Source organism: Orycteropus afer, unplaced genomic scaffold (genome assembly GCF_000298275.1).
Source record: "Orycteropus afer afer isolate SDZICR_OR568_19922 unplaced genomic scaffold, OryAfe1.0 scaffold00005, whole genome shotgun sequence".
Classification (NCBI taxonomy): Eukaryota; Metazoa; Chordata; class Mammalia; order Tubulidentata; family Orycteropodidae; genus Orycteropus; species Orycteropus afer.
The window spans coordinates 29528201-29544348 of record NW_006921592.1 but is presented as its reverse complement, the minus strand read 5'-3'; the positions used below and the strand labels follow the sequence as shown (position 1 = coordinate 29544348).

The window sequence follows — 16148 nt, the reverse complement described above, 5'->3', positions numbered from 1 at the left end:
AGCTTGTTCACCCATCTATCCGTCCCTATACCCATATTTGCTTTCATTAACAACTCAGTATTGTATTTACAAAGGGGTTCATATTTGTTGTTTGTAATGCCCATGTAACTCTCTCTGTCTTTCTCATAAGAGGCAGAGTCTTGCCTTTGCTTCTAAGAAGCATTCTGGCTGTACTCCATCCAAGACAGATTTGTTTGTTCTTCTGGCAGTCCATGATATATTCAATATTCTTAGCCAACACCATATTTCAAATGCATCAGTTATCCTTCAATCTTTCTCACTCATTGCCCAACTTTATTCATTGTGTAACCATTACCACTATTCATTTCCAAATTATTCCACCCCATAAGCAGAAATTCAGTGGCCCCTAAGCAAAGATTTCCTCTTACCCCCTTTCTCCCATTCCTGGTAGTCATTAATAAGCTTTGGTCTCTATATATTTGCCTGCTTCATATAAATGGGATCATATAGTATTTTTCCTTTTATGACTTGTTTCATTTATTATAATGTTTGCAAGATTCATCTATGTTGTAACATGTATCAGGAATTCATTAGTCTTTTGTCTTGGAAGAAGTCCAGAGGAATGCTCCCTAGAACTGAGAATGGCCAGACTTTATCTCACTTACTTTGGTCATGTTGTCAGAAGGGACCGGTTCTTAGAGAAGGATGTCATACTTGGTAAAGTAGAAGGTCAGTGAAAAAAGGAAGACCCTCAGTGAGATGGATTGACACAATGGCTGCGACAATGAGCTCAAGCATAGCAAGTATTGTGCAGATGACACAGAACTGGGCAATGTTTCCTTCTATTGTACATTGGGTCGTAGGGTCTCTATGAGTCGAAGCTAACTTGATGGCACCTAACAACAACAACAACAGCATTGTATGTATGTACCACATTTTAAGGAGCACTCGTGGCACAATGGCTAAGTGCTCAGTTGCTAACCAAAAGGTTGGCGGTTTGAACTAACCAGCTGCTTCACAGAAGAAAGATGTGGCAGCTTGCTTCTGTAAAGATTTACACCTTGGAAACCCTATGGCACAGTTCTACTCTCTTCTATAGATCATTATAAGTCAGAATTGACTTGACAGCAACAACACTTTCATTTGGTACCACATTTTGTTTATTTGTTCCTCTGTGAATAGACATTTAGGTTACTTCCACCTTTGGGCTATTGGGAACAGTGCTGCATTGAACATTGGTGTATGTAGGTGTATATATGCCTTTTTTTCTTTTATTTGGATATCCAATATTATTCCCTAAACAATAACATTTTAAACTTAGAAATTAAAAAAAAAAAAAAATCACCCAGATCCTCTGAGGTTGGGCTACTGGACTGGCAGTTGGTTTTTGAGCAAAATGGGATGAAGAGATGACATTTAAACTTGAAGCTTTGTACTTGAAGATGAAGTCGCTGGCTGAGGCCTTAATTAATTGCCTTCCTCCTATGCTTCTGCCCTCTCTGTTTTACCACCACACTTCCATTAGCATAAGAGCTGGGGAAGCTGGCCAGCTTTCTGAGAGCTGATGAGATCATATGATTCCATTGGAAAGTGGAGGAAACCAAGGCTCAGAGGTGACCACAGCAGCTTGGGCATTAGAAGGTACCTTTGAAGTTATCTAATCCAAGCCTTTCTCCCATACCTCCAATCCCACCACTTGACAGTAAAAGAATAAACAAAAATTCACTGCCATCACATCACTTCTGATTCATCATGACCCCCATTGGGTTTCCAAGGCTGTAAATCTTTACAGAAGCAGAGTGCCTAATCTTTCTTATGCAAAGGAGCTGGTGGATTCAAATCACCAACCTTTTGATTAGCAACCAACTGCTTTAACCACTACACCACCAGAGCTGCTTACTTGACAGTAAGGAAAGATTAAAATCATGGCCTATGAGCCATTGGTAGTTCAGTGGTAGAGTTCTCACCTTCCATGTGGGAGATCCAAGTTTTATTGTCAGCCAGTGCATCTTATGCACAGCCACCAACCACCTGTCACTGGAGGCCTGTGTGTTGCTATGATACTGGATGGATTTGAGCATCTACTTCTGAAAATCAGCCAGTGAAAGCCTATGGATCACAATGGTCCAATCCCCTTTTGCATGGGGCATCCATGAGTCAGGGCTAACTCTGTGGCAGCTATCAACAACAACAAAATCATAGCCCAAGTTGCACACTTGTAGGTGGTGGGGCCAGAACTTGAGCCTGCTCATCACACTTCTATGTGCTTTTGAAGCTGCCTCTGTACCTGTTTGAGATCTTGCCTGTGTATGGACCGGCAGCACAAAAATGGTGGCTTGATCCTTTCTGGGATTGTAGAGTTCCAGGTAATATTTGGAGATTCCTTGTTGGCCCTTCTGAAAGCCTCAGTGGGCAGTAAAATTCAAAGTGGTCATTCATCTTCAGTTTCTGGTGCTGGGAGTGGCTCGAGCAGGGGGGTCTGGCCTGTACTCCTCAACAGGTGCTGAGTTATTCCCAGCAACCTTTGGCTCTGTGCACCTTTATCTAGTCCAAGATTCTGACTCTGGAAATGGAGAGGTCAGGATTGTGCCCCATGAAATCCTGAGCTCATCTTGGAATCTGAGAAACCTTCCAGTGGTTGTTCTTATCCTGCATCTAATGTTTCTCAAAGCTTAGTATGAAATTAAGATAAAATGGTGGGTAATTAACAAAGTAAATTGTAACTCGTGGCTAAGGTCATTCATTGGCTAATTTGTATACTTGAGAACTGGAGTGTTGACACCATCCTTGAATCTCCCAACTCCTCTTCCAGGACTTGGAACAGCTTGTGATACTCAACTTCAAGAATAAGCTTGATAGAATATTTGAGTTGCTAAATAAATTTTTCAAAACCTGTTGCCATCCAATTGATTCTGACTTGTGGTGGCCCCATGTGTGTCAGAGTAGAATTGTGCTCCCTAGCTTTTTAAATGGCTGATTTTTTTTTTTTTTAAATGTGATTTGGGTAAAAGTTTACAGAGCCCATTCATTTTCCATACAGCAGATCAAATATATTTTTTCTCATGACAATAACTACAATTCCCCACAATGTAACAGCTCCCTTCCCACTTCCTCCCCATAGTTACCTCTTCCCTGTGTCCTTTCCTCACATACTCCCACCCCCCAGGCTGTCTCCCTGTGCAAACACTGCCCTTCTGTTCTCCCATGATTGATCGCTCCAAGTAGTGTGTCTACCTGATGTCAATATTCATCCCATATGCCTGTCTGTTGTTTGGCTGGAATCCACAGGAATAAATTGAATTCCAGACCTGAAGAGTAGCTAGGGGCCATAGTCTCAGGGGTCTCACCAGGCTCCATCAGACCAGCAAACCTGGTCTATTTTTTTATGGTTTTGAGTTTTGTTCCACATTGTTCTCCCACTCTATCGAGGATCTCCTGCACCGATCCCCCTCCAAGTGGTGGACAGTGGTAGCCAGGCACCATCTAGTTCTGGTCTTCTGGTCATATAGGCTGAGGATTGTATGGTCTTCCAGTCCCTTGGACTAATTGTTTCCATACGTCTTTGGTTTTCTTCATTCTTCTTTGCTCTGGATGAGGAGAGGCCCATTGTTGCATCTAGAAGGCTGCTTACAAGCTTTTAAGATCCCAGTTGCTATTCACCAAAGTAGGATGTAGAACAATATTTTTGAGTAGTATGTTATGCCAACTGAGCTTGATGTCCCCTGAAATCATGGTTCTAACCCCACTGGTCCAATTACTCGCTCCCTCAGGGTGGCTGGTTGTGGCCAAGAACCCACCATAACTTTGCCCCTTGTCAGCTCTACGATACACCTGGACATTGTTACAGCACACACAAATATGCATGTAGAAACATTGTCTGTTAACCCTATACATGGTCATGGGCACACTACCCACTGCCTAGATATGCCTGATCTTTCAGCTTGTCTACCCATCTATCCACCCATAGATCAATGCTTGTCAATGGCTGATTTTTTTGAAAGTAGATTGCCAAGCCTTTCTTCTGAGGCATCCCTGGGGAGACATGAATCTCCAATTTTTAAGTTAGCAGCTGAGGATGTTAATGTTTGCACCCCAGGGACTCTGCAGTTGTTAAATATGGTACCTAACCCTGGTTCATTTCATCTTTGATTGCTCTCAAACTTCTCCATGAGGAGACTCTCTTATCTGGCCCATAACACCCTATACCTGACCAAGAGCTAAAAAATAGCAAGTCCATTTCTCTATCCCTACTGCATTCTTGCAGGATGGGAGGTATTAAAGGCGCAGTTAATTGCTAGGAATATAAGCCTTAAGTTCAGAGCACGTGGGGTCCTTTAGCTACTCAACAGAGTGCTTTTGTGGCTGGTCTGCTAATAGTCACATTCCTTTATTTCTACATACAGAGCTTTCTTTGACATACCAAACCCAAAACACCACAACACCCACTGCCATTGAGTCGCTTGCAACTCCTAGCAATGAGCCCAAAAATCTGCTTGAAGCCACCTAATTAGTATGAGAAGGAATGTGTGTTTGCTTTTGGAGGCTTTAGAGTATCCTTGTAGCATCATATAGGTATGTTCCATTTAGAACAGCTGCATCAGGGCAGTTTATAAAGTAGGAAGTAAGCACCACGTGTTTTCTTAATTCTCTAAAAACATTTTAATCCTTGGGGCTGTCACCCATTCAGGAGCCTCTAATACTAGGTTTCAAAATGTGAACCAGTTAGGATTGATAATAGAGTTTTTTGTCTTAGCGACAATTATGGTTATGTGTATATGTTTGTTGTAGGATGATTTGTTCCAAAAATGATTTTAAAAGGCTTACCAGAAATATAAAGAGCTCTGGTGGCATAGTGCCTAAGGCATTTGACTGCTAACCAGAATGTTGGCAGTTCAAACCCACCAGCCACTCCATAGAAGGAAGACTGGGCAATCTACTTCTGTAAAGATTTACCTCCTTGGAAACCCAAAGGGGGTCGCCATGAGTCAGAATCAGTGATGTACAAAATAAGGAGATCAGGGCAAAGGTAGAATAAGATTATTGTTACTGTTAGGTGCTATTGAGTTGGTTTCAACTCATAGTGACCCTGTATACAACATAACAAAACATTGCCCATTCTTTCCATGCTTGAGCCCATTCTTGCAGCCACTGTGTCAATCCATCGTGTTGAAGGTTTTCCTCTTTTTCATTAACCATCTATTTTACCAAATGTGGTGTAATAAATTACCTGGTATGGCTTTTCTACCCATAAGTCTTTGTAAACTCCATTGTCATGAGCAACTGAGTAGCTCCTGATTGCTAAAGTTACCCACCTGGGGTATTTCTGTTGTGTGTAGCACCAAGTAATTTTCTGGGTGTATAGAATTCTGATGTTGGAATTGATTAGTTTGGCCTCAAAAAGGAGCCATTTTAGGGCTGTTTATGCACAGGGAGACAGCTCAGGGGGCAGGGGTGCTTGGAGGGATGGATACAGGGAAGATGTGACTGTCAGGAGGAAGTAGGAGGGGAGCTGATGTATTGTGGTGAATTGTGGTCAATGTCATGAGACAAAGTGTATGTGAATTGCCGTATGGAAAGTAAATTTGCTCTGTAAATTTTCACCCAAATCACAATTAGGAAAAAAAAAAAAAAAAGAACCCTTCTAGAGCCAGAAGTCTCTCTGACTGCTAGCTGAGAAAGACATGCTGCTGAGAAAAACACACTCTTGAGAGACACGTGCTGCTGAGAAAGAGACACCAAGAGACACACACTGCCGGGAGAGAGACTGAGAAAGACTGTTGGCTGAGAGACGGCAAGACTGAGAGAGACTGAGCATTTTTCCTGAACTTGAATTGTAGCCTGGTGCTTCCCTAATAATCCCCATAATCTGTGAGTTCTGTGTGGCCACTGAAGCAAATTATTGAACCCAGCAGAGAGGTGGTAGGTGCTGCGGGAGGAACGGTTGGTGTCTGGATTGGGGAAAGGGCTGGAGGGAGGCAGCATGTCTGACCTCGTAGAAGTAGGCCTTGGGCTGCTGATGGTGATTCTGTCTTCCTCTTGTGAGGTTAGAGGCCATCAGAAGATGAGGCCTCCCTGCCCTTTTGGCATGAAGCATAATCTTCAGGGACTGATCTTTCCCCAGTTCTGAAAAATAAGATTAGGAAAATAAATTTAAGAAAAGAATAAGGTTACTACTCAAAATGTATCCTGAGAGTTTCATATCTTTGATCTGTTAGTGCATGTGGGAAGGACACTTGAATTTAAATGAAAACCCTAGTGTTGATTATAAAGTGAAGGAGCCTGGTGGCATAAAGGTTGAGCACTCAGCTGCTAACAAGGTGACAGTTCAGACCTACCCAGTGCCTCTGCGGGGAAAAGACCTGGCAATCTGCTCCTGAAAGAGTTCAGCCTTCAAAACCCTATGGGGCAATTCTCTTCTGTCACATGGGGTTGCTATGAGTTGAAGTCACATCTTGTTTCATCACCCTGGAGTTCTTGTTGTTGTTAGGTGCCGTCAAGTCATCTCCAACTCATAGTGACCCTATGCACAGCAGAACGAAACACTGCTAGGTCCTGTGCCAGCCTCATGATCCTTGCTATACCTGAGCCCATTGTTGCAGCCACTGTGTCAGTCCATCTCGTTGAGGGACTTCCCCTTCTTCGTTGACCAACCCTCCACTTAACCAAGCATGATATCTTTCTCCAGGGAATGGTTTCTTCTGACAACATGACCAAAGTAGGTGAGACAAACTCTGGCCATTCTCACTTCCAAGGAGCATTCTGGCTGTACTTCCTTCAGGACAGATTTGTTAGTCCTTCTAGCAGAGCAGTCCATGGTACTCTTAGCATTCTTCTCCAATACCACAACTCAAAAGCATCAACTCTTCTTCGGTTTCCTTATTCACTATTCAGCTCTCACATGCATAGGAGGTGATTGAAAATACCAAGACTTGGATTAGGTGCAACTTAATCTTCAAAAAGACATCTTTGTTCTTCATCACTTGAAAGAGGACCTTTGCAGCAGATTTGCCCAATCCAGTATGTCATCTGATGTCTTGACTGCTGCTTCCACTGGTGTTGATTGTGGAACCAAATAATATGAAATCTTTGACAACTTCAATCTTTTCTCCATCCACCATGAGGCTGTTTATTGGACCAGTTGTGAGGATTTTTGTTTTCTTTATATTGAGATGTCATCCATACTGCAGACTATAGTCTTTAATCTTCATCAGTAAGTGCTTCAAGTCATCCTCACTTTCAGCAAGCAAAGTTGTGCCATCTGCGTATCACAGGTTGTTAATGAGTCTTCCTCCAGTCCTGATGCCATGTTCTTCTTCATAATAATCCAGCTTCTCAGATTATTTGTTCAGCATACAAGTTGAATAAGTATGGTAAAAGGATACGACCTTGATGCACTCCCTTCTTGATTTTGAACAATGCAGTATCCCCTTGTTCTATTCAAACAACAGCCTCCTGGTCTATGTACAGGTTCCTCATAAGTCCAATTATGTGTTCTAGAATTCCCATTCTTCTCAATGTTATCCACAATTTGTTATGATCCTCACAATTAAATGCTTTTGCATAGTCAATAAAACATAAGTAAACATCTTTCTGGTATTCTTTGCTTTCAGCTATAATCTGACATCAGCAGTGATATCCCTCAATCCATGTCCTCTTCTGAATCCAGCTTGCATTTCTGGAAACTCTCTGTCAATATACTGTTGTAACCATTTTTTAATTACCTTCAGTAAGATTTTACTTGCTTGTGATATTAATGATATTGTTCAATAATTTCCACATTCTGTGGGATAAACTTTCTTTGGAATGGGTACAAAAATGGATCTCTTCCTGTCAGTTGGCCAGGTAGCAGTCTTCCAAATCTCTTGGCATAACTGAATGAGTCCCTTCAACAGGCTTCCATTTGTTGAAACATCTCAATGGGTATTCCATTAATTCCTGGAGCCTTGTTGTTAACCAATTTCTTCAGTACAGCTTCAACTTCTTCCTTCAGTACCATTGGTTCTTGATCATATGCCACCTCCTGAAATGGATGAATGTCGACCAATTCTTTTTGGTACAGTGACTCTGTGTATTCCTTCCATCTTGTTTTGTTGCTTCCTACATCATTCAGTATTTTGCCCACAGAATCTTTCAATATTGCAATTTGAGGCTTAATTTTTTCCTTCAGTTCTTTCAGCTTGAGAAATGCTGAGTGTGTTCTTCCCTTTTGGTTCTCTAACTCCAGGTCTTTGCACATTTCAATGTAGTTAGCTTTGTCTGCTCAAGCTGCTCTTTGAAATCTTCTGTTCAGCTCTTTTATCTTGTCATTCCTTCCATTTGCTTTAACTAATCTTCGCTCAAGAGCAAGTTTCAGTCTCTTCTGACATCCATTGTGGTCTTTTCTTCCTTTCTTGTCATTTTAATGACCTCTTGCTTTCTTCATGGATGATGTTCTTGATGTCATCCCACAATTCCTCTAGTTTTCGGTCATTCGTGTTCAGTGCATCAAATCTGTTCTTTAAATGGTCTCTAAATTCAGGAGGGATATTATCAAGGTCATATTTTGGCTCTCATGGACTTGTTTTAATTGCCTTCAACTTCAGCTTGAACTTACATATGAGCAGTTGATGGTCTCTTCCACAATCAGCTCCTGGACTTGTTTTGGCCGAAGATATTGAACTTCCCCATTGCCTCTTATCACAGGTGAAGTCAATCTGATTCCTGTGTATTACATCTGATGAAGTCCATGTGTATAGTTGTCACTTATGTTGTTGAAAAAAGGTATTTGCAATGAATAAGTCATTGGTCTTGCAAAATTCTATCATGTGATCTCCAGCATTATTTCTATCACCAAGGCCATATTTTCCAACTACCAGTAACTCTTCTTTGTTTCCAACTTTTGCATTCCAATCACCAGTGATAATCGATACATCTTGATTGCATGTTTGATCAATTTCAGACTGCAGAAGTTGGTAGAAATCTTCAATATTGAAATCTTCAGTATCCTCATGTTTGGCTTTGGTGGTTGGTATGTAAATTTGGATAATAGTACTATTAATTGGTCTTCCTTGTAGGCATATGGATATTATTCTATCACTGACAGCATTGTACTTCACTCTTTGTGACAATGAATGCCACGCCATTCCTCTTTGTCATTCTCAGCATAGTAGATCATATGGTTGTCTGATTCAAAATGGCCAACACCAGGCCATTTCAGCTCACTACTGCCTAGGATATAGATCCTTATGCATTCCATTTCATTTTTGACAATTTCCAATTTTCCTAGATTCATACTTTGTACATTCCATGTTCCAGTTATTAATGGGTGTTTACATCTGTTTCTGCTCATTTTGAGTCATGCCACATCAGCCAGTGGAGGTCCTGAAAGTTTTACTCTATCCATGTTATTAAGGTCATCCCTACTGTGAGGAGTCAACTCTTTTCCAGTCAAATTCTGAGTGCCTTCCGACCTGATGGGCTCACCTTCTGGCACTGTGTTGGGCAATGTTTCAGTGCTGTTCATAAAGTTTTCCAGTAATGTATCAGACATTGTTTCACTGCTATTCATAAGGTTTTCACTGGCCAATTCTTTGAGAAGTGGATGGCTTCTTCCTTCTTCTGAGTCTGTCTACGCCCAGAAGCTCTGCTGAAACCTGTCCATCATGGGTAACCCAGCTGACATTTTGCAACATGGTGGCATAGTCTCCAGCCTCACAGCAACACATAAGCCACCACAGGATGACAAACTGACAGACAAGTTCGTCTCCGTTGTTGTTGTTGTTATGTGCCGTCGAGTCGGACCCGACTCATAGCGACCCCTCCTTGGGTTTTTGAGGCAGTATCACTATGGAAGTAGATTGCTCAACTTCCTTCTGAGGAGTGGCTGGTGGGTTTGAACCGCCAGCCTTCTGGTTAGCAGTCAAGAACCTTAAGCACTAGCTACCAGAGCTCCCTTGTCTCCCTTAGTTGTTCCTAATCTCTCTGCATCTGCCTACCTCAGGCCTTAATATAGAGCCATCCCCAAGCAAAAAGCAGCCTTCAAGCCCTTTGCCCCTTTGAGTGCTTAGCTGTGCCCAAACAACTCTAAACTTTCTTATATTAACTCTATGAGTTTATGGAGTAACATATTTGGTGATACCCTCATTGAATCTTCTTGACTTTTGTTCCTTTTATTTGCACTCAGCAAGTTATCTACCAGGGATTGATAATGGAAAATAGATGTGAAAGTCAACCCAGCCCTTTTTATTTCTTGGTTTTTTAAAAAGGAGACATGTGTTTGGCAGAGGGCCAGCAGTTAGATATTATTAGAACTATTTGGAAGAGGATTAAAGATGAAATTTAAAAAAAAAAAAGTGTGTGATTTTTTCATTATCAATGTCATCATTACCACAGATGATGGCCTTAAGGTATGTCCTCTGCACAAGTGAAGTGTCTCACAGAGGCATCTTGTGAAGGCAAGCTTTCAGAAAATGTATAACATTTCTTAATATTGGCCATTTTCCTGCTCTGTGACAATTATAAGCCTCAGTATGCAAAGTGCTCAGGACCAGAAACTTTGTCAAAACCTCTTGATCAGGCAGACTTGAACACATTATTTTCTAGAATTAACTGAAAAGAATGCAGGACATTTGAGAGCATAATTGTATAACAATAAGGTAAATGTACTAAACCAATGGACTCATGTTAGTATTCATATTATGCAAGTTAATAGGGTAGAATATTTATGCTAAAGTTATATTATAAAACTTTATCATAAAATTTTATGATAAAAAGAGTATGTATGTCAAAAATAAGAGAAAATGTGAACTGTTATGTACACTATAGTGTATATGTCAAAGATGTCTGCAGGTAGGACAAAGAGTAAAGGTGGTGTGTAAAATAAAATAGTAATACTGGGTTGACTGAAGTGATGACTGTTTTTTTCCCTCTCTAATGATATTCTTTGATATGTTGTCATTATGATAAATATAATTGAAGGGAAAGAAAAGAAATGAAGTTTTCATACACAGAATATTTTCTACAGCTATTTAAAAAAAAATGTACTTTCCACTCATTACCTTTTTGTTTTGTTTGTTTTTGAACGTTTTATTGTAGTTTGGGTGAAAGTTTACAGAACACATTAGTTTCCCATTCAACAATTTATACACATTTTGTTTCATGACGTTGTTTGCAGTCCCTTCAGTGTAGCAGCACTCTTCCTCTTCCTCCCTGAGTTCCCCATTTCCATTTGCCCACATTTCCTTCCCCTGCCTGCCTTCTGAGCTTTGTTTTTGGGCAAATGCTGCCCTTCTGGTCTCCTACATTTGATTGTATTGAGGAGTACATTCCTCCCTGGTGTTACTATTCACTTTATAGGCCTGTCCATTGTTTGGCTGAAAGTTGATCCCTAGGGTGGGTTCACTTCCAGGCTTGAAGGGTATCTGAGGACCACAGTCTCAGGGGTTCCACCAGTCTCTATCAGACCAGTAAGTTGGGTCTTTTTTTATGTTTTTTAATTTTGTTCTACTTTTTTTAAAAAATTCTGTTCTGCTTTTTAAAGTTCTTCTCTGTCCAAACTCTCTATTGTGATCCTGATTGATCAGAGTGGTCAGTTCCCCTCGTACCTGTTAAGATGTGATTTACAGACTTTTGGAGGTCATCTTAAGTGGTTTTTTGTCATTAAAATAGGTCTTTTTTTTTTTTTTTAATTTTTCCATAGAAATGTATACTGGAGAACTCAATGATGTTCCTCTTTTCTTTTTCCAATCCCTGTTTTTCTTAGGGATTGCCATTGGAGTCTTGGTTCGAGAATACAGCAAGCTTTCTAGTCTGGAGAAATTCTACTTTGCTTTTCCTGGAGAAATTCTCATGAGGATGCTGAAACTCATCATTCTGCCATTAATTATATCCAGCATGATTACAGGTATCTGTAAATGACTGACATTCTCTAAGATTATTTAAGGTCCCTTCAACCTTCACATAAGTTGTTCTTTTCTAATTATGGCAAAATTTAAATGCATTAGATGCATGTGTGTGTCTGTCTCTCTCACCCTACCTCCCTCTCCCTCTCTCCTGCTCCCTTGCTCTCCTTTCCTCCTGCTCCCTGTCTTTCTGTCTCTCTTTCTTTCTCTCTCTCTCTGTCACGTGCACACACACACAAACACAAATGCACACATACTTCTCACTTGGAAAGTGTATAATTGCTTAGTAGAAATATCTCATTACTCACAAAGTAGCATTGCTTTGTGGCATAGCTATGCCTGGAGTGCTGTCCACCACAGCTCGAGTGTCCATTTGACCAGCCACATGAAGTCTTGTGAGGAAGATGCTATTTTCAAATGTATTATAAATAAAACTCTACCCAGAGCACAGGAATCAGAAAGAGGGTATCTTTTGCTAATGTCCTAAGGCAAAATGTGGGTGTCAGTTTTGACCATAGTTTTTTGTGTCTTAAACTTGGCCAGCCTGTGGCAGCTCAGAAGCTGCACTCAGGGTCCCTCCCCTACTTCTACCCGTCCACGGAAGGCAGAACTTGCTACATACAATCCCTGGGATTTGCCACAGGGACCAGCAGACAAGTTCTGTGGGAGAGGTTTGATTACAGGTTTGGACCGTATTAGAAAAGCCTCGTATCTTTAAATCTGAACTTGGGACACCATTGACTTTGGATGTGATTTTTTCCCTTATTGATCATTATACTGCAGGGTTCCTTTAAAGGGCACGCTCCCTTGTGTAGATAGAGATTCCTTTGGTTTACAGATATGTCATCTGCCTGGGTATGGCAAGCTTCACGTAGAACATGTGCATCCTGGAGTTTCTGATATTTATCTTAATTCTGGTAGTAGGTAAAATATGGTGTGATAGCCATTAGTGCTGTTAACTTGAAAATAAAGGTTTATATAACAATGCAATTACCAAAACCAAAAGTCAATTTCAAATCATAGTGACCCTATAGGGCAGAATAGAACAGCCCATAGGATTTCCAAGGCTCACTTAGTTTGGACATGTTGTCAGAAGGGACCAATCCCTGGAGAGGGACATCATGCTTGGTGAAGTAGAGGGTCAGCAAAAAAAAAAAAAGAAAAAAGAAAAAAAAAGGAAGACCCTCAACGAGGAATTAAAACAGTGGCTGCAACATAGCAATGAGTGTGAGGATAGCACAGGACTGGGCAACATTTTGTTCTGCTATAAATGGGGTCACTGTGAGTCAGACCAATTTGACAGCAGCTAACCATAACAACAACAGTATCTTTATGGAAGCAGACTGCCATATCTTTCTCCCAAGGAATCCTGGTGGATTTGAACTGCTGACCTTTTAGTCAGCAGCAGAGCACTTAACCACTGTGTCACCTGGACTCCTTATCCATGCAACTGGGAATCTTAAAATCTCCCTTTCTAGAACATTTTTCTCTACTACCACTGAAGAGACTTGGGGCTGATCTGTGGAGTACTAGACATTGGCTGGTGGAAGGGAGAAGGGATATCAACCTCTGCTACATTCAATAACTACATTGCATGAAGAAGTATAGTGTTGAGCCATTGAACTTCACATGTGGCAAACACAGTCAGACTAGAATGTCTTAGGGAGCCTTGCTCGGGTCTTGGTGCTCTTGGCTTATTAGAACACTAAAGAGAATACTTAATTATTTTTATTTGTATATTTAGGCATGCTGGGAAATTCCTGGCTTCCTTTAGGCCTAGCAGGTTGAGGGCCAAATCATCAGACCAGTTGTTTGTCCCGTAGAGTGTTTATTTAAGGAACCCTGGTGGCCCAGTGGTTAAGCACTTAGCTGCAAACTGTGAAAGGTCAGCAATTTGAGTCCACCAGTGGCTCTAGAGGAGAAAAGACCTGGCAGTCTGCTCCATAAAGATTACAGCTTAGGAAACCCTTTGGGGCACTTATACTCTGTCCTAGAAGGTCACTATGAGTCTGTATCAACTCAATGGCTCACAACAAAAACAAGTGTTTGATTTTATATTACTGTATTTAGAAATTGGAAGATTTTATGTAAAAGTCCAGACTTTTGGCTTCCTCTGGAAAAAAATTAAGATCTGGAAACATTAGATCCATGTTCCCTCATGGTAGCAATGGTCTGGAGCTGAGAAATAGCAGCTTCTTTAATTAGAGCAAATTTATTTGAGGATGCCTCAGTTCTCATCATTCTATATTACCTAACACCTAGTCCACTTATTTCTGTTACCTGCCTGGCTCCTGTAATATAGCAACTCCCTAGCATTTTCTCCTTATCCGAGATTCTTAATTTTTTCTTAGGCTCGTTTAAGCACTTAATGAAAGCTTTGTACTCTCTTGAGAAAAACATTCACACTTATACAAATATACAGTATTTGTGCATGTAGTTGCACAAAGTTCATAAACCCCCTGATAAGCAATGCTATTTGATTTTCGTATCTGAAGCATGGAAGTTTGATTTCAATCAGGCAGCAAATCCAAAAAAGAAACAAAACATATAGTAGACCAAAACCAAAACCATATTCACTGCCGTGGAGTCGGATCCGACTCATAGCAAGCCCTCCTTGAGTTTCCCAGGCTATGTCAGCACAGAAGTCAATTGCCCAATCTTCCTTCCAGGGAACAGCTGGTGGGTTTGAACTGCTAGCCTTCTGGTTAGCAGTCAAATACATAAGGCACTACACCACCAGAGCTCCCAAGTTTTAAAAAAGGTAAATATATATATATATATATATGAATATACTAATTCTGTAATATGGTGTGTTTGAGATGCACTGCTCTTGGCAGTCAATGACTAGTGGGATTTTTTGCAATCTAGCTGTCTTGTGTGCTAGCTCAGCCTTGCAGATAATCTAGGAAAATCATTTACAACCATCAGCATTCCACTCACAGAGCCCAGCTGCTTTCCTAAGCTGTAGCACAGGTCTGGTTGTCTCTGTGTTTACCGCAACAGTTGGACAGGAGCTACAGAGAGAGACAGAGTCATTGGCCATTCTTCCAATGTGGAGCAATGAAAGAGGCCAAAGCTTCAAGGGAGGTAAGCAAAGCAGGATAGTGCCAGTGAGGCTGCTGCTGTTGTTGCATTGAGTTGTCTCCGCCTCATAGCGACCCCATGTGACTGAGCAGAACTTGCCCCTTAGGGTTTTCTAGGCTGTGATCTTTTTTTTTTTTTTTTTAAACAACAAATATGTATTGTCTCTCAGTTCTGGAGGCTGGAAGTCTGAAAGCAAGGTCTCGGCAGGGCCATGCTCCCTCTGAGGCTCTAGGGGAGAGTCCTTCCTTGCCTCTTCCGGCTTCGGTGGTTGCTGGGGATCCTTAGCTTGTGGCGGCACCACTTCAATCTCTGCCTTTTTTGTGTATGTCTAAGGACACTTGTCATTGGATTTTAGGAGTCCCTCAGTGGTACAATTGGCTAATAGATCTGGTAGCATAGTGCCTAAGGCATTTGATGACTAATCAGAAGGCTGGCTGTTCAAACCCACCAACCACTCCTCAGAAGACTGGGCAATCGACTTCCATAGAGATACCGCCTCTGAAACCCAAGGAGGGCTCGCTATGAATTGGAAATGACTCGACAGCAGTGAATTTGGTTTTTATTTTTTTGAAGTGATACCTTGGAAGAAAGCCTTGGTAACCTACTTCTGGAAGATCAGCCAGCTATCAAAAATCCTATGGAGCACAGTTTTATTCTGGCGTGTGGGTTTGCCTTGAGGCAAGATGATTCCATGGCAACTGTTTCTTCTTTGGATTTATGGTCCATGTAGATAATTCAGGATTTACTCATCCCAAGATCCTTAATTTACTTATATCTGCTAAGACCCTTTTCTACAAATGGGATCATATTCACAAGTTCTAAGGATTGAATATAGATACATTTTTGGTGGGGAGGAGGCTAACATCCAGCCCATTACAAGTGACAAATATTCCATTTCTTCATTCCTTTTATGTATTGTATTCTAGTTTATTCTTTCTCCCCTCCCTTTAAAAAAGAAAACTTTTTATTGTGATTTAGGTGCTGTTTTGCAAAGCAGATTCATTTCATATTCGACAGTTCATAGACATTTTCTTTCATGACACTGATTACAATCCCCGCAATGTATAGGCTGTAATCTTTATGGAAACAGATCTCCAGGCCTTTTTCCTGTGGTGCCCCTTGTGTGGGCTCTAGCTGCCACCCTTTCAGTTAGCAGGCGAACACTTAACCATTGTCCCACCAGGGTATTCATATTTAAATTGTCCAATTAAAAAGAAAGAGCAG

The 16148-nt window shown here is 41.1% G+C and overlaps 1 protein-coding gene across 1 annotated transcript in view; it reads left to right on the top strand.

The window, feature by feature from the left end:
- Nucleotides 1–16148, top strand: part of SLC1A1 (solute carrier family 1 member 1) — a 105709-nt gene that overhangs the window by 44220 nt on the left and 45341 nt on the right. The window contains exon 2 of the mRNA XM_007939372.2: nucleotides 11702–11842. Within this exon, the coding sequence (XP_007937563.1) occupies nucleotides 11702–11842 (141 nt within the window). The remainder of the gene's footprint in view (nucleotides 1–11701; nucleotides 11843–16148) is intronic.